At 25.6% G+C, this 24,985-nt stretch overlaps 1 protein-coding gene across 6 annotated transcripts; it reads left to right on the top strand.

The window, feature by feature from the left end:
• LOC135931105 (sodium- and chloride-dependent glycine transporter 2-like) lies at positions 1-24,985 on the top strand. Of its 6 annotated transcripts, none has more exons than XR_010572939.1 (15): positions 1-144; positions 9,404-9,527; positions 9,598-9,760; positions 12,399-12,530; positions 12,596-12,723; positions 14,812-15,068; positions 15,356-15,494; positions 15,683-15,817; positions 16,030-16,264; positions 19,108-19,355; positions 19,902-20,001; positions 20,128-20,234; positions 20,690-20,866; positions 24,159-24,274; positions 24,655-24,985. XR_010572939.1 is itself a non-coding variant. In XM_065467984.1 (14 exons), exons 2-14 carry the CDS (start codon positions 9,486-9,488, stop codon positions 21,235-21,237), a joined length of 1,974 nt encoding a protein of 657 aa, XP_065324056.1. In that variant the 5' UTR covers positions 1-144; positions 9,404-9,485; the 3' UTR covers positions 21,238-21,275. The 6 variants fall into 6 exon arrangements, 4 of the variants coding, with proteins under 4 accessions (XP_065324056.1, XP_065324057.1, XP_065324058.1 ...); XR_010572938.1 differs by having other exon boundaries at positions 24,643-24,980; XM_065467984.1 differs by lacking the exons at positions 24,159-24,274; positions 24,655-24,985 and adding an exon at positions 21,127-21,275.

Raw genomic sequence — 24,985 nt, forward strand, 5'->3', positions numbered from 1 at the left:
TGTTTTGCATAATTATATTATAAATAGTAATATTTAAAAAAATTTTCACATCTTACAAATAATATTATTATTTAAATTCAAAAATCGATTTCTAACAAGGTAATTTAAAGATAAATAGTCGCATCGCATATTCGAGAAAAAAAGGTCTAATAGATTTATTTTATTTTATACATAAAAGATAAATATGCTAGAATATATCGTTAGACTGGATCCTAAACAGATTTCAACCAATTAATGTGTTATTAATTCCCCCCCCCCCCTCGGTGTAGCTAAACGGCTGGTTTTATTATCTCAACTTATGCTAACTTGCTTTTTTTCACACCTAAATACTTTGAACGATAATAACACTACTTAAATATAGTTTTGTAGTTCTCTATTTTTTAAAACTACTAACCCAATAGTTTAGGCAATAAATATTACTCAGGCCTAAAGATTTTGCTCATAAATAGCAAATTTAAAATTGGCTAGATCGAGCTGTTTAGCGACATTACTTAAATAATATCGAAAAAAGTAAATTGTTAAATAAATAAATTAAACTTCTAATTCGTGCCCCAAATAGGTATATGATAGTTTTATGAATTTTAAAATAATATTAATATTTATAAAATATAATCTTTCCCTTTTATTAAACATACTAACCCACATCCACACATGACATCTCCCTGTGTCTGATTATCTACCCTTGCCCCCTTGGCCCATATAAATAATAAAGGATAATTTTTAGTTGGAATTAAAAATTCGAATATGGATAAAAATATCCCAGAAAAAATACTCCAATTGTAGAAATTTGTTTTAAAAATATTCCCCTTTTAAGAGTTTAATATTTCTTGAAAAATTGTCGGGGTTATTTTCGTCAGGTCTCTTTAGATAAGAAATACATTCTATATTTGTACCCTCTTTCTAATTTATTTTTACTATGATTTGCACTATTCTAGCCTCTTTTAATCCTCAAAATATTTTTAGATATTCATCAACTTAGACGGGATAGACACAATTAGGCTGGGGTAGGGAGGGACACTACGGGTGAACATTAAATAAATATAAAACTCAAGCCGGGCAAGAGGAAAATAAAAAAGACCACGACTGATTTAGGACTACGATTTAATACAAAAAAATTAAATTGCTTTCTTAAAAAAATACATTTTGGATTTTTTAATCATCATGCGCTTTTATAATAATTCTCTATGAAACTATTAACACAACCCTGTAAAATGAGTTTCAAATAGAGCTAATACCGGCAAAGAACTAATTATCTGGCTTCTAAAAATCCGTAACGTGCCAAAAAAAAATTAAAAACCTGGCAGGTTCGGGCTGTAAAGATGGTAAAATTTAATGTCTTTTAGATAGATATTTTTGATTTATGATTTATTTATGTTGTATTTTGTAATAAATGCTTTTTAGTGCTCAAAGATTTTATCGTGTATTTTTTAAGTCGATATAAATTTTTGATGTTATTTTTTATTTATAAACCATATCATTAATATTTCAAAATTTATAAATAAGAATGCATATAAAAAACATATCAAAAACAACATTAAAATATTTTTTTTTAATAACAAGCAAAATAATTTCGTAGGTCATGTTTGGCATTCAACCATGAATTGATATCAGGTTAGATTTATTTACTTTTGAAGATATCCGTTATTTGAGAAAAAAACATTTGTTAGGGTTTAACAGTGGTTTAGCCACGGGGACCAAAAACCAAAAAAATCTTCCTTTTCTATAATATATATAAAAGCCTTGTCACATGACAGTCACACTTTCACAATTTATAATATATATATTTAAAAAATCGTTAATTTTGAAAAGTGTCTGTGGCCCAATCAGTAAGAGCATCGTTTTCAAATCTGATGGAAATAGGTTAGAATCCCAGCAAAGTTTTTTTTTCTTAATTGGCAAAATATTTTTTTTCTTCTTAATCTATCAAAATTAATCAAATAGATACGATTCAAAGTTTGTAGCTACTTTATAAATAGGCATTCTTATATTTTTAAATTTTTATTATACTTTTAAAAATGTTTGTCCAATAAAAATCACCATAGAATCATATCTTATCAATCATTCATTCACCTTCCATTACCATAAAACCATTACCATCTTATACATCATCATCATATATATATATATACTAGAATTGAATGATATATCTATAATATATATAAAAACCGTCACACTCTCAGTGTCAGTGTCACATCACAAAAATCGTGAATTTTGAAAAGTGTCTATGGCCTAATCGGTAAGAGCGTCGATTACAAATCTGATAGACTTAGGTTCGAATCTCAGCAATGATTATTTTTTTTCTTAACGGTGGTTCCGTCCTTTGAAATGTTAACTAAATTCCCATTGGATCTGAAAATGTTGTCATTCGCAGACCTCTGGTGGTAAATGCATGGGAAAATAAAAGTAGCAGACGCATATCATTTATAAATAGATTCTTTGGCAGAGGTAAAATCCATTATGATCTGCTGTTTCTGATGTCATCCTGATTAGAGGTCTGCAATGGGCAAGTTTTGGTACACCTGCCTGCTCATTTATTTAAAAATTTTGTTTAACTTGCCTGTCCAATGTATAAAAATTATTATAAAATCAAATTTAGATTTAAGATAATGGATCTGTTAATGAATACCAAGGCAAAATAAACAAGGACGTTTTCCTCCTGCTGAATCCTTTTGTCAGAATCTATAACATGTGGGCTGAATAAAGAAGTTTTAATGTTACAGTATGTCTCTAGGAATTTTGAATAAACAAGAAATTTGCGATAAAAACAATTTATGAAATGTTCACAAAATTTGCTATTGAAAGCATTATTTAAGTCTACTTTGATAATAGCCATGTTAGGAGGAGGATTTTGGAATATAAATGGCATGTGAAGCTATGACTTCTCCCTTAACACCAAATCCTAATTGATAAGTATACTTAATAAAGACCCTGGGTTTTGACCCGTGGCAATTATTTTTGCTATTAATCTTCTAAATAGCCCATTGATATGGGGTGGATACCACCACAGTGTTTGTGAGATAATCAGGCTTGCCCCAATGATTGATTCGAATCTATTATAGCAGGTATTTTTTAAAAGAGTATTTAGGAAGGTTTTAAAAGCATTTAAATAATTCTTTGAGAAGAATGTAGATTATAGGAAGTGAGAGAACAAAAACCATTGCGTCTGGTTGTAGTAAATTTCTTAAAAGAATTGATAAATATCATACCTCACAAAACATATTTTTTTTATTCCATATTTTTCATAATATATTTAACCTTTTTTCTAAAAATCTATAGAAATCTTGGAAGGATGAATACGGATAATCTATTCGATTCATCCATCGTCAAATGAAGGTAAAATTTATAATTTATCCATACGGAGAAAATTCTGATTACCCGTTATTCTTGACGGGTAATCAGCTAGTATTCAAATAAATGTCTTAACAAACAATTAATATAAATTTAGTTTAATATAATTCTAAATATTAAAATTTTCTGTTGTGGAAGGATATTAAATTATAGAATTATATCAATTATTCAGTATAAAGTTATTTTTTATTAAAGTTTTTGTTAATAAAATCTTGTAAATTATAATTAAATAGTATTGATACCTGTTCTAAAAATATATTTGCTGTTTCTTATCGAAGATATAGAATAATTATATAAAATGAAATAGAGCATACTCTGCAATCTGATTTTCATATTTTTACCATAATACCACTATTAAATTACATTCATAATCAAAATGATATATTTGGTTTATATTTTGTAGCATCTTTATCAAAAAATTATTAATTAAAGACGAATATAAAATATGGCAGCAATACTACTAATTATACAAAATTTTATTAAATCTCATGACAACCACAAAAAAGGCGCAAAAGTAAAGGTTTCCTATTTTATCATTTTTATTTATAATACCGCGAAATTTAATAACATAGACTCAAATTTATATGACGGGTCTTTATTTTATAATTTGTAATCAATGTTTGAAAAAGATTCTTTGTGTAATATTTTATTAGTTGGTGTATAAAAATTTAACCCCTGTCAAACAACCGAATATGGTCAGCTGAAAGGGATAAATTAAATATCTTCTGTATACATTTAGGGCACACTTAATATACTCTCAGAATTTTCTAATTTTAAGCTTATTTCTTGAAAATTACATTAAATTTAGTTAATCCTTTAAATTAAATTTTTACTGTTTCTGATGTCATATCTAACAATTATTGGTATCAAATAATTTATGCTTGTGCTTTAAATCCTTTATACTAAATAATTTATGTTTGGTGGCATATTTAATTATGAGTGATTGTTATCATATAATTTTTGCCTATGTCATATTTAACAATCATATCTTTATAATACCTTAACCTAACTATACATATTTATATTGGTGGGTTTACAATAACTTTAAAAACAGGAACTAAGTCATGTAATATACTTTTGACTTTGAGTAATTCAACTTCATTCATCATTAAGAAAGTTTATAGATCATTAATATTATATGATGCACAAAGTAATACAATATTGTTTCGTTATATATTTGACATAAAATTATGCATATGAAATTAAGGTTTTTGTATAATTTTTTTTAAAATATGTTAAATATTTACTTCTATTTTATATAGTGGCTTAGATAAGAATTTTCTTTAAGGGGGTGGGTACAAAGCCTGGGAAGGCTTCTTTCCCCAAATCTCCCGCCCGTTAAAATTTAGAAATATTTTTTTTCATTTTAATTAAAGAACATATATAATAATTTTTATTATATTAATATTTCAAATTAGTAGGTTTTTTTTAAAACTATTTTATAGAGGTAAAAGATTATTTCCCTCGGTATGAGGAATATATGTTGTATTCTATACTGAAGCAAATATATATAAGTAGTTTTATACATTCCTCTCATATTTTTTAAAAGGCTTCTATATTTAAATAAGTTGTTACTTTATTTATAATTAAAACTAACTGATCAATGAATGTGGTTGGTTGATTCTAAATAAAGAAATCAATTTATTAATAAAATATGATCAATTATATTTAATAATTTATTACACATAATATAAATTCCATTTATTTTTTTATTTTTTTCTATTATAATAATTATTAATATATTTATCATAATATTTATTTGAATTTTTTAATGTATATATAATAATACTTTGGCTTTGTTTGTAAAATGCCGAATTTTGGTGCCAAGATTTTTTTAAAAACTTATAAGTTAATGACAAAAAATGGCCATTTGTGTAAGTAACTATTGGAATAAATATGAAGTTGTTAAGATTTTTGTATATATTGTCTTTTTCTATTCCCAAATGTAAAAACGCACTTAGTATTAGTATTACCAAATCCCCAACCTTAGGGCTTGGTGCTAAAAACGATCTATTGTAATAGTTTTTAATATCTTAACAAATCCATTTTATTTTGGCATCTCGTTTTACAAATATAATATACCAGATGATATTTGATAATTATTTTTTGCTAACTTTACCAATTATAAATATATCAAAGCTTTAGCCAAAATTTTAAAATAAAAGTTAAACAGTGTTTAATAAATGTTTCTTTATTTTTCGTTCTCTGAATCATGATCTAATTTTATAAATCTTTTTATTTTGCTAATAACTTTTTTATTTATATTATTTATTAAAAGATTAGTCATTAAATTAAATCAAAAATATTTATTTTACATAAAAAATTCAATATAAAATTGATAAATTTAGATATATTTAATAAAATTTCCAAGGTCCGACCCGACCCGGCCAGAAATTTTTTTAAAAATATTAGGCCCGGCCCGGCCCGAACCCGATTATTTTAAATAGAATTAGGCCCGAGCCCGGCCCAAAGCCCGTTCGGACCGAGATACGGGTCGGGCCTAACTTTGCAGATCTCTAATATTACCTAAGCATTACATATTGGTCTAATCTTTAAAATTAGGCTTTCCAAGGTTTGGCAAACAGATTCATAACAAATGAAAATTGACTCGAAAATGAGATTTTAAAATTTTATTTTGATTCTATTTAATATACCAAAAAGAATATATCATACTTATAAAGTTCGTTGAATCATAAGATTCAAAAATATTTTGATTCCGATATTTAAAACTCAGCCTAAGACATGCAGTTGTATTTTTTATTTAGCTTATATGGTTCCTACCTGTTTATTGACTGGAGAAAAACTAATTGATGAATGTAAGATCTAATCAGGCATTACATATAGTCTAGAATTAAATATTTACCTAGTCTACCATATGGATTAGTAGGATATGAGCACCAAACTTTGAAAGAAATTTCTGAATAAATGTTCTCACTAGATTTTAAGTGTACTAAGTGGCGTAGCCAGGATTGATCCATGGGAGGGGGGGGGAGGTTAAAATGGATGTGTTTTATTTGTGACACTAACCACTATGGCAGCCAGCATAAATGAATAAAAATATTAGTAACAAAATTTTGGCCTAATTGATTAATACGCGACTGAAAGCATTATTCTGAAAATTTTATCAATGTTTAGTCAATTGTAAATTAATTCAATCCATTCGGTGTAAAAAGAAGAACAAAATCGCCCCCCCCCAACCTCCCATTTTTTATGATCACTCATATCTTATTCTATGTTAAAAATAATTATTTTAATTAAATTTTTGCATATAACAAATTTTGCAGAGAATTTCATTATAGATTTTATTTATTATTATACAATAAAATAAATTTCAAAATGTATAAATTTTATACAGAATATTAAAAATTTTTTCTAAATAACTATATTTAAAAAAAATAGAATTACAATAATACGAATAATTCTTGTGCGGTATTTAAAAAAAAATCTAATTTAACAATTATAATATAATTAATACAAATGAGTATATTAATAAAACATAAATAATTCTTATTAGAGATCCGCAAAAGTAGGAAAATCGGGATAGGGCTGGGTGGCCTAATATTTAAAAAAAAAATTCTGACCGGATTGGGTCGGGCCTTGGAATTTTTTTAAAATATATCTAAATATATCAATTTTATGTTAAATTTTTATGTGAAATAAAAATATTTGATTTAATTTATAAAAACTAGACGCCATATAACATATATCTTTTATTTTGAGTAATTATAAACATGAATTTCTATATTTAAATAAATTCGGGCGTTATTTCTTAAATAGTTTTTTAACCTTTTCAAAGTTGAAAAAGACCTTTCATTAGTCGGTAAGGTGCCAAAATAAAAAGCAATGTTTTGATATTATGCAGGGAATCTAAAGTGCAATTATACATGGAAAGGGCCTCCAAATTTGTCTCAAAGAGTAATCTATTCTGTCAAAATTTTTATACCAAAATTCTACATCACAAAGTAACTTATCATACGATCCTGATAATTCATCAGAATAAAACTCTGAGATTTTCTTAATATCCTCTTGCGTTTCAAGTGTATTTAGGCTCAACCGCCAAAAGAAAATAAAAGTTGCTGTGACTAATAAATCTTTCCTTTAATTGAAATAAAAATGTATCAATAGGGAAAATATTTATTTTATAAAAATCCTCAATCGTAGATGCATCAATATTTAAGCGATTGGACTATCTAGAAACTACTTTAGGTTTAAAATTTTTAATCCCAAACATTAGCGATCACCTTTACTTTCTCATTATATTTACCAAATTAAATGATTTTTCTTTTATTTAAAATATAAAAAATTAATTAAAATTTTTAAACTAACTAATTAGTTTAACAATATAAATTTTATTATTAAATATATAAATATCTAATTTAACTATGATAGAAAAAATTTACAATATATTTTATATTTTTATTGTTATTTAATATTTTATATATAATTTTTAAACCATGTTATCATTTAAAATTGAAAATTCTCATTTGTTTTTGTAAATATATTTCATTTTCATATCGTATATAATTTTATTTATAAATTGAAACCATTTTTTGGGTTTGACTAAACTGCAAATGCCAAGGTAAACTGCAAATGCTTACGTAAAATTTTTTATATATATTCTATTAATTGGAGTAAGATTAATTTTCTTATGAAATGTATAAATTATAAAAATTATATTATTAATCAATAAAAAATGAATAGATATTAATATTTGTATTTCCTTTTATCTCATAATAAATAGTTTAAATCCTTTAATATAAATAAATTAAAATAATTATAATTACATTTTAAATTTCACTAATATTAAATAAGCAAGTTGGCGTATTATTATTTTAGGCAAAAAAAAATTAGAAATTTTCTTTGTTTTAGTATATTTTAAAATCATATTATATTATTATTTATAAAGGTGTTTGACGCGTTTAAAATGTTTGACTAAACTGCAAATGCTAAGTTAAATTGCAAATGCTTAGGTAAAATTTTTTGACATATTCTCTATTAATTGGAGTGTGTTCATTTTCCTATGATATGAATAACTTATAAAAATTATATTATTAGATATAATCAATAATAAATGAATAGATATTAATAGTTGTATTTTCTTTTATCTCAATAAATATTTAAATCTATAAATATAATTATCTTAAAAAAAGTATTATAATAACATTTTAAATTACAATAATATAAAATCCGCCAGGTGGCATATTATTATTTAATATTTTTTCATGAAATAATATGCCAACTTGCGGATTTAATATTAATGTAATTATAATTATTTTTAATTTAATTATACTAAAGGATTTAAACTCATTATTATGAGATAAAAGGAAATACAACTATTAATGTCTATTCATTTATTATTGAAAGATTATAATTTTTTATAAGTTATTTATGGAATAAGAAAATGAATCTCGCTCCAATTAAGAGAGAATATAACAAAAATTTTTACCTAAGCATTTGCAGTTTACCTTGGCATTTATAGTTTAGTCAAACCGCCATTTTTTAAATAAAATTATTCGCAATAAGAAAAAAATTAAAAAAATAATTTTTTTTCGGAGGTTATGGGGGTTGGGGGGTTCAACCCCAAACTCCCCCCTCCTTTCTCTACGCCACTGATTTTAAGGTTGACAAATAACACTTTTGCAGATAATTATTTCCTTCATTCAGGTTATTTATTAAAGCACACATAAGGAACTAATAAAACACAAAAATGAACATAAATTTTATAATTAGCCTTCCAATTTATTTTAAAGAGATGATATGAAGGCATTACATAAATTTTAAAAAAGCAATATAATAATAACCACGAGAAAATCAAATATACCTTAACTTAATTTTTAATAAGAACTCAGTTTTTATTAAAGCTATTTTAAACTATAGGAACAATTATTTCAGTTTAAATAATGGTGTAGATAATTAATTTTAACATATGAGAAGTGATTTTTCCCTATTTTTAGTTTTTATGCTAAAATCCTTTTAAAACCTAAAAAAATAATTATTATATTTACCCCACACTAATTTTCCAAAAAATAAATATTTTTACATAAATTATTCAAAGAAAGATCAATTATAAATTTCAAACGCAAGTTTACATTTTCTCTTCACCCAATATATGAGCCATTACCTTACAAGCCGAGAATATGACATCAAAAGAAAAATCTTTAAAAAATATCCCAAGCATGGTAATATATTGACTGCTATGTTAATCTTAAAATTAATTTTTATTTTATTTCCTTTTTGAATATTCAATAGCCAGAAAAAAGTGAAGATTTAGGAATGAGCCAAGACATCAGCGAAAAGAACTATCGAGGCCAATGGGGCAACCATGCAGAATTTATTTTATCTATCATAGGTTATTCTATCGGTTTCGGAAATGTCTGGAGATTCCCCTACGTGTGTTATGATAATGGTGGAGGTTTTTTTTTCAATTAAATAAATATAAAACATGAATGATTTGCTTTTTCTTTAAGTTGTTTAGTTTGATCCATTTGAGATCGATTTATTTTACCAAAAATAAAAATATTAAGTATAAGTATATTAATTGATTTTTCCCATTTAGTTAGAAAATTCTTCTTATTTGAAAAATAAATTTTGTTATTTAATCTTTTTCTAGTGATCAGCATCGGGCCTAATTTTTCAAGCCCAGCCCGGCCCGAAGTTTTTTTAAAAAGTTTTCCCGGCCCGGCCCGGCCCGGCCCGAACCCGAAATTTATTTTTAAAAAATTTACCGGCCAGGCCAGGCCCGAATTTATTTAAATATAGAAATTAATTTTTATAATTACTTAAAATAAAAGACATATGTTATATAGCGTTTAGTTTCAATAAATTAAATCAAAAATTTTTATTTTACATAAAAAATTCCATACAAAATTGATAAGTTTAGATATATTTAATAAAATTTCCAAGGTCCGACCTGACCCGGCCCGAATTTTTTTTAAAAATATTAGGCCCGGCCCGGCCCGAACCTGATTATTTTAAATAGAATTAGGCCCAAGCCCGGCCCAAAACCCGCTCGGGCCCGGCCGGACTCGGGCCGGGTACGGGCCGGGCCTAACTTTGCAGATCTCTAGTAATTGTTATAAAAATGCTAAAAAAAAAATTTTGCAATCCCCTCCCCCTTCCTCCTCTACAATCCCTATATATCCGGATTATGTTGTTAAATAATAAGGAACATTTTGAAATAAATATTTAATAATATACTTGGAGTTAGCAATTTTTTTAAAAATACATTTATTTGTTTCCAATATAGTATAAATTATAACGTTAAAACAAATATATAAATATATAAGTGTGGGTTAAATGGGCCTAAAAAACATTATTTATAAAACAAATTAAATATTAAATAGACCAATAAGGGCATTTCAAAAATTTTAAAAAAATGAATAATTATAATAAGGTGCTGTAATTCGAAAAAATAAAGTAAACCCTTTATTTTTAAATTCTATAAAGGGTTCGGGTACAGTATTACAAACGAACTCCTTTATTTGTTATCGCGTCATTTGCAGATTGCTCCAGTGGTACCGCTGCATTTTAATTAAATATCTAGTCGAATTTGAAAGTTGGGATCAAGTTCTCTATATAAATTATAATTTGTAGAATCATTGATATAATCATAATTCAAAAAAGAAATACTATTGACTCAAGACAAAATGGATCAAAAGATAATAATTTGAGAAAAGCCTATTTTTTTTCTCATGTCTACCAAAATCATATTCCACATCTTATAGAAAAAATCTATGACATGTGCATTGTATATAAAGACATATTTTGACCAAATTTTAGGTTAAAGATTTTATGAGTTAAAAAAAATTAGACTATATAGTTTTACCTCCCCTGCGGGGCCCCACTCTCCCCTAATTTTTAATCGCTGTTAATATGTGTATTAGCAAACTAAAATCGTAAAAAGAATAACAAAATTTTTGGACTGAAAATATTTAACATTGCATAACTCCGAGACCGAGTATAGTTTTAGGTTTATAGCCCGGTTTTCCAATTTTTGGAGTCGGCTAAAAATTTATTAATCAAATATAACATCATTAAATATGTGCTAAAAAAATTTCTACGAAAAATAAATTTTTTGTGCATAATTTATAATATAAAAATTATTGATTATAAAAAATTATATCCCTATAGTTAAAATACTGAAAATATAATTAATGCACAAAAATTTTCTAAGAATTACATTTATATAAATTAGCAAGGTATTTATGAGTAAATATGTACAATCTACTTATTGATCTAATTCATCAATGATTTCACAGTATTTGCTTTAAATTACTATTAGAAGGGCTAACCCATTCAATCAATTATGAGGTAGACAACTTCCTAGAAAGTTTTTATTCTTCTTAAGGATAAAATATTCTTTTATTTATGAGGAGCGCTTGTTGAATCAAATAGCTTTCACAAACAAAGAATCCAAAGTGGACAAGAGATTTATTATTACTCTTCTAACATTAATATTTGAACGAATAGCGTGTCTTTCTAGCAAATCAACCATCCATAATTTATGAAATCCCTCATCAACTTAGCTAATTTATTTAAGGTTGGCATAATCTGCGATTTTCATGTTTTCATAAATTACTAGTGTATTAAAATAATTTGGTCTAAATATTTTTAATTTTATCAAGTCCAATAAAGGATTTTCTTCAGAGAAAATGTCTTTTTCTGATCCTTTTGCCATTTTTCTAAGAGCATTTATAATAAGCTTATCTAACTTCATAAAATAATGGCTATTTAATGTTGAAAGCTTTTATAAAAAATTTAATATTTACATTTTTTGATTTTGGGAAGCAATCCCGCCACCCCTTCCCATTCCTGGCAACGCACCTGACTTGTTGAACAAGAAAGCATATAAAATATCAAAGATTTAATAATATAATTTGATTATTAATATAAATTATGAAAATTTTTAATCCCAATCACGATAATTTTCTTTTTATTTATTTTATCAAAGATCATTATATTACTGACCAAATTCACGATAAAAATCAAATTTACTTTCAAATATTCAAATATTCAAATAACCAAAATCTTTATATTTATAAAACATTTAGGAGCTTTTCTCATTCCATACATCATAATGCTCTTCTTGATAGGGAAGCCTTTGTACTTCCTGGAATTAGCTCTAGGTCAATTTACTAGGCAAGGACCTCCAGGTGCTTTTAAATTAGCTCCAATAACTATGGGTAAACAAGAAATTAAACAGCTTTATACCAATAGAAATTATGACAACTGTTTAAATTTTTAAAAGGAATCGGCTATGCTATGTTATTAACTTGTTTAATTATTTGTGTGTACTACAATGTTCTGATGGTCTACACGCTCTATTATACTTTTGCCTCTTTTCAAAGGCATCTTCCCTGGACACATTGCAACAACGTAAGCATAATAATATATTCCATTTAATATTGAAAAGTTTACTTAGTTGGCACATTTGTATGTAGATTTTAATAAAAACTTACTGACTTTTTAGTATTTCTCTTTTAGCAACAATTATTGATTAAGATTCATAATAACCGGTTCACAATTAATCCTTATATCTTTAAAAAGGTATTAAGCTTAATTTTTACAATGTGAAGTTAATAAACACTTATAAGTTTATTCACTGTTACGCCTAGTTTTGTGGATATTAAAAAATATTAATATTTTTAAATGAATTTAAAATAAAATTAAGATAAGTACTCTTAACATGCTGGATTACATTTTCGCCAAATGATATTTTGGCAAAATGCTTTCCCTTTCGTTTTAAATATCTTTGGATATAATAGAGCTAGAATCTTCATTTAAATGTATTTATATTAAAAATTGGGTTTTAAAGTGGCATAATGTTAAATATTGTTAAAAATTTAAAATGTCATAAATCGGAAATGACCTAATATCAAATTGGATTATTTTTATCTCAAATTATTTTATGAATAATTTTAAGATTAATAAATAAATATTCAAATTTTCAAGTTGAGCCCCCTTTAACTATCTATTGGACCGATATCTCTCAAAATTGGTCTAAATGTGTATATTATGATATGTACCTTACCTAAGTTCATTTATAGAATAGAGCATTCCAATAAAAAAATATTTTAAATAAACTGTTTTTAGTATTTCTGGAAAGCTTAATAATAAAAGAGAGGTTAGTAGTATAGTCTGGCCATGTATTGATTGGCCACAATTTGCACATTCACATATTCATATTGAAATGAAAAGCTCGTGCAAAACAACATTTGGTGTTATTTCAAATAACTAACAAGCTTAAGAATGTTTAGCAAAAAGATAATTAAGATATTAATTTATAATATTAACATTAAATAGATGGTGATAAATTGAGATATTAATTTATAATATTATCATTAAATAGATGGTGATAAATTGAGATATTAATACTAATTAAATTAGTGTATAATTAATAATTTATATAACTAAAAAATGTAGAAATATTAATATTGGTCTTTTACAAGTATTTCATATTTATAAAAAATTCTTAAATAATATATTATGGTCAGTTAAGACATACACATAGAGCTTTGATTCAAATTTTATTTTAAAGATTTATAATTAGGCTATACATTAATATATAAAATTTGATAGGTTAAATCCAAATTTTATTTTTTAAAAAAGCAATAAATGGTTATTCATGGCACATTTCCCCTATTTAAAAAACGGTATTTAAGATCTGAAGAAGTTTTTGGAAGGAAGAGAGGGCTTTGGTTAATACATTTGATGAATTAAAAATTTTCCCCTAATAAAAATAACTACTAAATAAATCATGTATAATAAATTTAATAGAAGATGAAGAAACTAAGTACGGCATAATCGCATACAATTGAGAGTTTTCTTGTTTATATTTAGAAGATTAAAGGTATTCATTGTTTGATGATGAGGAAATGAGATATTTAAAATTGAAAGCTGCATGTGAGAAATATTTATGATATTTCAGATAGGTTTAATTTGATTTTGGTTAAATAATTTGAATCAAAATTCTTGAGTTATATAAGTTTTTATATTGCTCTTTAATAACATATTCCAATTTATAAGATATTTGTCTCTTATGTTTTATATAGGAAATTTTATTTAAACAAACCATATAATTAAGTTTTACTATATATGGAGCCAGTCATTCTTGGGGGTTAGCTGCAATCTGAATCGCTCGTCATTTTTGACGGGTTAGCTGCTAGTAATATTATATTTTTCCACAAAAAATACAATTTTTATTAATATAATAAATTTTAAAAATATACAGCAATAATAATTTACAATAGTATTAGGAATTTTAATATAAGTTTTATTAAAAAAAGGGTTGGAGACATCAAGAAATCAGCCAAAAAAGGGGGTGCTAAGCAAGGATAAATAATAACCCTACCCTAATGTTGTACAAAAGTTAAAGATGTGCAATATCAACTAAGTTATAATGACCATCATATTTTATTTTTCAAAATATTTTTTCTTCTTAACAAATATATATATTCCATCCAGTCTTTCAATACGAAAAGTTGTTACGACGTCAGAACATATCGAAATCATACCAATCAAACGCCCTTAACGGCTTCTAACTTAACTCGCATTTCTAATAGTTGGACGAACAATAACGTTACCAATTTAACTGGTTTTACTAAGCCCTCTGATTTAACTGGCCTTTCCAATTTTACCCATTTAATCGAGGGAAATTCCACATCTATGATTAATCTGTCTGCAGCCATATCTAGAGCGTCGTCTATGGAAGAATTCTGGAAGTTTTCTAATGATTATTTATATATAATATTTTTGAAAACGGTATAAATTATATTTTCCTTATTTCTGATCCTCCAAAATCCTCTTTTACTTTTAGATTAATTCTCCGCATAACTCCCTCTTCTCAATTTTTTTTAACAGAACTTTATAAATGTAGAACGGGGACACTTGTCATATGTGAATTTATAGAATGTACAAAAATAAATCAATGCAGAAATATAACTAAATAAAAATGCATAAATATAAATAATTTGCTTTTTTTAGATCTAAAAATTATGATATCTTATAGAATAAAAGTATTAGGGATAGACAGATCTACTGGTATTGATGATCCAGGTTCCATAAAATGGGATTTAGCTTTGACACTTTTTCTATCTTGGGCCATCGTATTTGGTATGCTTTTCAAAGGAATTCAGACATCCGGAAAAGTTTGAGTTTAACATTCAAATATTCAGAAAGAATGAGAATGAATTTATAAGATATTTGATTTTTAACCAAGATTTTAATTTATCTTTAAAAAAAATAAAAGAAGCGCATGTGAAAGTTTCTTATTTAAGAAAAATATTTTTCTTAATGAAAATTTTACCTTCAATTTTTTTTAAAAATTATTAAAAAGGTTATATACGTTACCGCGACCCTCCCTTATTTGCTCCTAACTATCTTACTTATTAAGGGAAGCACTCTTAATGGAGCACGGGATGGAATATTATACCTATTTAATCCACAATGGCGCAAGCTATTAAATATTAAAGTAATATGAATGAATTAAAAATATAGCCTACATATCAAATTATCCATTTTAATTAAACAAAATATTTATCATGATTTATAAATATACCCTAAATTTTAAGTAGTTATCAGAAGCAAAATTCTAAATATGAATACAATTAAATCTTTAAAAAAAATGAAGTGTTTAAGGGGGATTGTTTTCTTAATTATTTTTCTATTTTATAAAACTTTAAGGTCTGGAGGGCCGCCTGTGCCCAGATATTTTATTCTCTGAGTTTAGCTATGGGGGGTATAACCACGTTTTCCAGTTTCAACCCCTTCCATAACAACTGTTACAAGGATGCTATGATAGTGAGCATAATGGATACAGTTACAAGTATGATGGCGGGAATCGTCATCTTTTCTTACTTAGGAAATATGGTTCAGGAGTTGAATATTACATTAGAAGAAGGCGTTAAAACTATATCAGGTTTCGGAAATCAACCAATTTTATTTAGGCTATATTACTTGATTTTATTTATATTAAATGTCAATTATCCGGAAAAATCTTCTCGAGGTTATTCAGTGAGTTTATTGATTTGGGAGTCTAGGTTTTTGAAAAATTACAGGGCCAGTTTAAATGGTGTGGTGGATATGATTGGTAAGAAGGTTAGATCTTTAAATTTTCTTTTGTGATTTAATGTTGTTTTATTTATTGAATTTGAAAGCTTGGTTGGAGTAATAACTATATATAAAAATTTTATATTAAGAAAAGAAGACATTAAAACAAACTGTCATATAAAAAAAATGTATTTTCATTTTCTATGAAAAGTAGGAATATATTTCTTATGATAACGCTAATATAAATGATTTTATTTGAAATTTCAAAAATTTGAAACTTGAGAAATTTGAAACTTGAGAAATTTAAAATTGGATTCATCAAATCTTTATAAATACATATACTTATGCATTTTTGAAATTAAAAACAAAAAAGAGGTATAATAAAATATATAAAAATTGAAGGTTTAAATTAAGCCAAGTTCTTAATTTCAGCTGACAGAATTTCAAACATTTCGAACTTGTTGCAAATAAATAGTTAACCTTGTTTTGCATATATTATGAAATTTACACAAATGTAAACATGTCTAAAATTAATTAAAATATAAGATTCCTGTAAAGAAAACTATCTAAGAAATAATCACATATTTATCTCCCAATGCGTAAAAAGAGTACTTGCCTTATCAACATATATCTTTCCTTTAGAGATGATCGATTTTCATGACCCCTTCAAGAAGGATGTGAAGTCAAATGCCTTTAAATCTTATCAACGCATCAAATAGCATTCGCTTTCTAACCCTTCAGATTCATAATTAACCTATTTACATATAAACCGAATAAGCTGACCCATCTTGATTAACCACACTTATCACTTATTTTTTGCAATCACATAAATTTTTATACTCTCTCATATTCCAAAATCGTCCCTTTAGTGTCTCATTCATTATCTAACTTCCTGTATAACCCTAACATTGATTTTGACCCATTCACAATGTAATCTCAATTCTTATTTTACGCATTTATTTAACATTTCTAAATATAAATTATCAAATATTTTATCATGTATCTGCCGTTAATAACTATAAAAACCTCAGGTTATCCATTCATGCCTCTAATCAAATTTCAATTGACATAAAAGCCAAATAACGATCAAAAAAATTAATTAGAAGGAAACCCTGATAATGGCAAAGTCTAACCATTATAATAATCCCTATGGCAATACTTTACTTTAACTCAAATTTAAATATCCTTAAGGATCTTCCTCCGTACGCAATACATTCATATATTTTTTAATAACTTTTTAGTAAATGATGGAAAATTAATTTAATAATTAAAGATTAACAAATATTTTATCTTAAAATCTAAAACCATTTTCTGATCATTTTTTATATTTTTCTGAGTCATTTATTTTAAAATCTTAGCACTTCAGTTTTATACTTGTGGATTTGGTAATTTTTCTGAACAATTACGTTTTAAATATTTCTGAGTATTCAATATTTATTCTGAACGTTTAAGGATTTTTTATTTGAGCATTTCAGTTTTAAATCTGAACGATTAAATAGAAGCCTTTATTAAATACATATTACGATAATATTCTGACAATGCCAAGATTTTAAAATAAATGAATAAAAATTTAATTATTAATTATGAGATCTAAATATTTTATAAAAAAATAAAAAATGAAATCATATATGATAAATGAATGAATTGAAATTTTAAAAAAATGCATTTGTTTTCTATTATGCCTGTGCATGGTAAGCCATGAGATATAAAAAATTAATATGTTAAAGAAAAATATAAAAAGAACAATAAATATTTTCGTTTAAATTTTGATAATTATAATGAGAATTCATATTTTTTAAAAAAATATATGAGAGGAATAAAACAGAAAAGTTATTAACAATGTCCGCTCTCAAGGTGCCCATTATTTAAATAATTTAACCTATTCGCTCATTTCAAATAAGCAGACAAATGTGAGCGGGCTAGTTAACCGCTTATTGTGGACCTCTAACTTTGTTCCTGCCCAACATAACTCTTGTTCCCCTCGAAACTCTTCAAAGTTAGCAAAACCTTTGGAAATGGGGTTTATTCTCAAATTATATAAATGTGGAAATATGTATTTTAACTTCTTACTGCCCCCTGGGGCTTCTTTACAAAATTATCTAAGACATTTTTTACAAGTATTTCCAAAGTTCACATTCCTTCTTTTTAGTAAAACCCTCTGCTTGTCAAAATTAATTTACTTCCTCTCGAATTTATTTTAATTTAGACTTATCAGTAAACCATAAACATAAAATTAAGTAAACTTCAAAGAAAATCTCAACTTTGCATTCTTCACATTATCTTGATCCCAAGTATCTCTCTCAGAAAAATTTTATTTTTCCTGAAACTCTGGAATCTAAATGGTTCATCATATAACCATTTCATATCTCCAAAAAAATTAAGCATTTAAATTAAACTACGACCTGATTACAATATGTTTTATCCTTTATCTATTCTCTTTGTAATAATCAATAGATAAAAATAGGCATCATCATGGATATCATCCTATTTATTTTTCAAATTATTTTTGTGTATAATAGTATTATAGTTATTTTAGTTCTTTGATATATTTTTTAATTATAATTCATTTTTTTAAAAATAAATATATAAATATTTTTGTGACTTATGCCATATTCATTTTACCATGATATAGAAATAAATTAAATTTTTACAGATACAATTTTTGTCTAACTTTAAATAATTTTTTCTTTACTCTATACAAACCATACTAAGGTCCCGGTTTAGTCTTTATAGTGTATCCACGGGCCGTTTCCGGTCTTCCAATACCTCAGTTATGGTCCGTCCTTTTTTTCGTCATGCTTTACAGCCTGGGTTTGGATAGTTCGGTTGCTTTAATTTCCACCTTAACCAGCGCGATTCACGATCAACTCCCCAAATTTTTTCCTTGGAAACACAAGACTTACCTATGTTTGGCTTTATGTTTTATTTGCTTCTTACTTGGATTGCCATTTATAACTTACGTATGTTTTTATTTGATTCAACAAATATATTTAAAAACAATATTATTTATTAATTCTACTCTCTAATCTATATGCTTAATATAAATATAAGGATTATCTATTACATTGAATACGATATGTATTCGTTCAGCATCGCCCTTGGACTATTTATATATTCCTCGATGGATTAATATTGATCCATTTAAGATTTTTATAAAGGATATCCGACTTTATTCCATTATATTAATCCCTTTAGCTTTATAAATATTTTTTAAATCGGTCTTTATCCGTTTAAGGAATATCGATATATAAAGATACAATAAAATTTATTTTCCCATTAATTTATACTGGCCTAAAATTTTTAAACAAATGTGGTAAAAATTTATACACGAATATAATCTAACGTTAATTAAGCATAATGATTTGAATACGTGGCAGGTTCTACTATATAAATATCTAATAATTTTCTACTAAGTTCTTTAAAATGCGTTTAATAATATTTAGAAAAATTCTTTCATCAAAATGATTTATTTCTAGTTTTTTTTCAAAAATTAACATTTATAAAAGGGAGGTTTCTACGTATTCGATTTAGTAAACTTTTACGTTGGAGATTTTTGCCTAATTATGATAGCGGCCACGGAACTCATCGCTATCATGTGGATATATGGTAAACTTAGACTTTAAAATTTTTTATATACGTAAAATTTTTTTATATGAATGCGCATGAAGTTTATTTTTTTAATATAGATATAACTGTAACTTTTAAATTATCATAATTTCTCTTATAATATAGGTATCAAAAAATTTATCAAGGACATCGAAGTCATGTTAGGTCGTAAATTACCCCAAAAATGGTATTGGTATACCACCTGGTCTATCATGGGTCCCATTATTTTATTGGTAAACTACAAATATATGATTACTATCGCTGTTATCTTCTTTGCATTTTGTAGCTCGACCATGGACATTTAGACCATAAAAAATTCTATAATAACTTCTTTAGAATAATATTTAATTTGATAAGTTTTTACTGATCTTTTTAAAAATAAAATAAAAATATAACGAGAATATTCTATATTACTTTAAATATGAATCTTTGGATTTTTTTAATTAATCACCTTTTTCAATCTTCATTGAACAAAATAAGAATAAAAGGAAGATTATGTGACCAAAGAGAAGCGATATTTGAATATATATTGATAAATAATTATTAATTTATATTAGTTGATTTAGAACTTTTTTAATATTGATTTTTATCTTTTGTTTTATTTTCCAATTTTAAGATATTTCATCATACTTCAATCAAAAAATAATGTTTGCCTCTTTTTAATGATATTTTTTTGTTGTGTTTGTAGGCCATAGCTATCGCTTCATTATACGATCTAATTACGCAAGGAGAACACAAATTAGATAATTATGGTTATCCAGGATGGGCACATAATTTTGGTTGGACAATTATGACCCTCATTTTAGCCCAAATTGTTATAGTCGGGAGTATATACTTTTACCATCAACCTGGCGACCTTAAGGAGGTTTAGATATATAAATTTTTTAGAAAATTTTATGATTTATTAAAGTATTTAACATGTTCTAAGTGATATTTATTTGTTCGACGTTTTGATTGATAAATCTAGTATTGTGAAAACGGTTAGATTTAGCCTATTTTAAAAAAGGCCTAATCAAGATTTTAACTAAAACAATATTAATTAAGCCTCGAAAATTTCTTAATAGATATCTAAACGAACAACCCTAGATAGGGTTTTATCCCTTTAACTCATTTTATATGAAACAGAAATTAAGGCGCTCAAGTATCCCTGCTAAAGACTTCTGGTTGAATGATTGTGATTACAAAGATAAAGATTTTGACATTATGCTGAAGAATAAATTAGACTTAAGCTCATAATCTTTTTTTTAAATTTTTTTTATCTCTTTTAAAAATTAATTTTTGATTGAATTTATTGTTTATTTTTGATAATATTTAACATTTTTTCATATATATTTTAGAAATGTTGTTGAAATTTTTTATCTTTTTAAATATTATTTATAATAAAAAAAATTTACTATTTTTTAAAACTAAAGGTAAAAGCGTAACTTAGTATTAGTACCTAGCTCAATATCAGAGCTTGTGTGTTAAAAAATAATCTATTGTAATCTTTTATAATTTCACCATCATCTATCTTAATTTGGTATCACATATCGAAAATACAAATCTAATTGAATATTTTTTAGGTAAGCTGAAAATAATTCCCCGGAAAAAAATTCCCATAGAAAATTATTCCCTGGAAATAAATTCTCCATTTTTTAAATTTTAAATTAAATATAGGGAAAAATAAGTCTCTAGAAAAAAAACCGGAAAAAAAGTTCCTGAATAATTTTTTTAAATTATCAAATATAATCCTGCCGCTAAAATAACGAAAATATTTCTAAAAAATTATATTAAGTATTTTATGAAAGGTGAGTATTTATTCTCGACGTTTAAGGATTTTTTTTGAGCATTATTTCTCTTCTAATTCTAAGCGATATAGGGCAATCTTTAAATGTGAAAATTGATAAATCAGTTGGTAGCTTTGATACTTTATAATTTAATAGATAGCATAAAAAGTAAAAAGTATAGATTTGTGACATCTTGGAAATAAAACATGATAGATTTTTATAGAAATAGATGAAGTATGGAAGAGGTTTTACAATTTAAAATTTGAAAAAAGTGAAAACACTTTTTTCTAGAAAGAGGGAAGTTATTTCCATAACATACTTTTCATCTAGATTTCAATAAATACTATGAAAACAGATCATTTACCCACATTATATTTACCAGGAAGAGGGGGGGGGGGGTATTTCCAACCAACACGCCACTAAGGTTAAAAAGATATATATAACATTAAATATGAATATTAGATCACTATTCTGCTCCGTACATTTAAATTAGTCTGATCTCGAACAACAAAATGGAAATTTTTTATGTTAATATATTGATTTTTTGAATTGTATCTGATTATAAATTTTCAAAAAAGTATTGATCCAAATCACTGGTTACAAGGGCTTATTTTAAAAATGGTTGAAGACCTTAATCTAAAGAATATCTTTGAAATAACCAAAAAATATACTATTTATTCTAAAAAATATTCATTTTTTTTTAAATATTATAATTTTAAATATATTTAATTCATTTAAGAAAATACAGGATTGACTATAATCTTAAAATAGAAGCTTATTTTATCTGAAAAATTTTCAACTCCGGAAATGTTATTATATAATCCCAGTTTGTTCCTTGATATTATTTATAACGTTGAAAGGAAATTTAAGTTCAAGAATAAGAATAAATAAATTTATATATTTGGTAGTATATTGTTTGTAATTTTGAATCAAACGATTTACATTTTGTTATTTTAATACTTTTTATAAAATTTACTTTTACTTTTACATTTTAAATAATTATTTTCCGAAGAATTTTTTTCCGGATAGTTATTTTCTGTGGGAATTATTTTTCAAGGGGATTTTTTTTCGGAGAATTATTTTCCGAGGAATTTTTTTCCGACGAGTAATCTTCAGGGGAATTTTTTTTAGAATTTTCTTTCCGAGGAATTATTTTCCTAGATTTATTTTTTTTATACACTAATAAATTATAAAAGTATCAATGCTAAAACTAGAGCCATCGAGTTTAATTTTAAAACAAAAAATATTTTTTTATAAGAATGTGATTTAAATTTTCAATTTCAAATATTCCAAATTTCAAAAAAATATGTTTGAAATAATATAAACTTAAATATTAAAAAAAGGTGGAGGGGAATCAAAAAATTATTTTTAGGTAGAGCCGAGGATGAAGATAAAATTAGACCTACATCTCTTAAGAGATATACTTTGTCTTTGATATAAATTTTCTTTAGGAGATGATAATTTTTTTTTATATATTTCGTTTATTTAATTTTTTTTATTATAATTGCTTTAGTATTTGGATATTTTTCGGCAAAAGTTAATTCCGGTTTATTATTGTACTATTTGGTACAAAGAACTGCCAGCCTCTTATTTTTGATCTTGAGACAAACCAATTATGTATGGGTGCCAATCCTGCTTTCATTATTCAATTTTAAATCTTGATACCGACTTAAGAAATATTTATATTTTGCTAATAACTATTCTTTATTAACACTATTTATAAAACGTTTTGAAGGATTAACCAAAATATATACGGAAATAACATTACATAGTGGCCTAATTTTTAGAATTAGTATACATTTTTAAAAGTTGGGAAGCTTCATATTCAGGAGTTCATCATAATAGGAAATTCAATCACACCAAATTTTTGAAAATTTAACTAGATTTACATTATAATGCGATTTTAAATATTATATTTCAATATCTATTAAATAAACTGAAAGAGTCAACTATTTCTATAAACATCGTAGAATTAATAAATTCAAAAATATTGAATAGGGAAAAAAGAAGCCTTGATGTATTTACTGTTTAGAGTAATAATTTTTGAATCGTAATTTAATCTGATAATTAAGACTCAGCCTAAGGCGGGCCATTAGTTCTTATTTCGTTTATAATTGTTTTCAGTTTCTTTATTCGAAAAATTAATAAATATTAACCAGACACTAAATAATAGCGCAATCCAGATATCGGTTACGGTCCGCAATTGCTATTATTAAAAAATGTTAAAAAAAGCAAATAAGCTAAAATGGCTGTCAAAATGGTCCTTAGTGAGAGATTTATAATGGAATTGTTGGTATCGGTCCGATTCATTTTTCTTTCTTTTGTCATCAAACCATTTGGAGTCAAATGGCAAATTATTTTTCCTAAAATTATAAAATTATATTTTTGTAGAAAATTCTAAAATTAATATCGGCGCTTGGAATCGGAATCTTTCTCGCATCCTTACATTTATAGGGTAGACATAAATAAAGCCAAGAAAATTATAAATACAGTACCTCAAGGCAAAGGTAATTGGTTTTAATTAATATTTACATATTAGTATTAGTAAGATTCTATCTTAGTATTTGCAAGATTCTATCTTAGTATTAGCAAGATTCTATATTATTAGAATATATTTTTCTGAACAAGGCCAAGGTAATTAGTTTTAATGATGTATGGCAAATTTTTTTTTCTAAAATTTATCATATATCTTTTATAATTTTAACAGCATTTGAACACATGGATAAAATTGGGAATATTTATATTTAATAAGAAATAGAACATTAGACGAACAATAATTATTTTGAGTGGAAGAAGAGGAAGTATTTTACAAAATTATTTTTAAATTTTATTATAAATATTTAATCAAATTTTTCTTAATATATTTTTCCTTAAGTCACGACATTAGTGCCTCCTTTGATAAATCCTCGACAAGAAGTTGGAGACAGTGATGTGGGGAATTCTGGGAACTTGTTGGAGGAAAGTCAAATGTTCAATCCTCCACAAGATGTTGGAGACAGTGATGTGGGGATTTCTGGGAACTTGTTGGAAGAAAGTCAAATGTTCAATCCTCCACAAGAAGCTGGAGACAGTGATCTGGGGATAATTTGTACTTTAAGTTTGTTCATAATTGCATAATGCTCTTCTTTAGATTTATCAGGATGGTGGTGAATATGTTTTAATGTAAATTTCTTTTTATTACAAATTCAATTATTTTTTAGATATTTTTATTATTAATT

Source organism: Gordionus sp. m RMFG-2023, chromosome 1 (genome assembly GCF_954871325.1).
Source record: "Gordionus sp. m RMFG-2023 chromosome 1, tfGorSpeb1-WG-v2, whole genome shotgun sequence".
NCBI classification, from domain to species: Eukaryota; Metazoa; Nematomorpha; class Gordioida; order Chordodea; family Parachordodidae; genus Gordionus; species Gordionus sp. m RMFG-2023.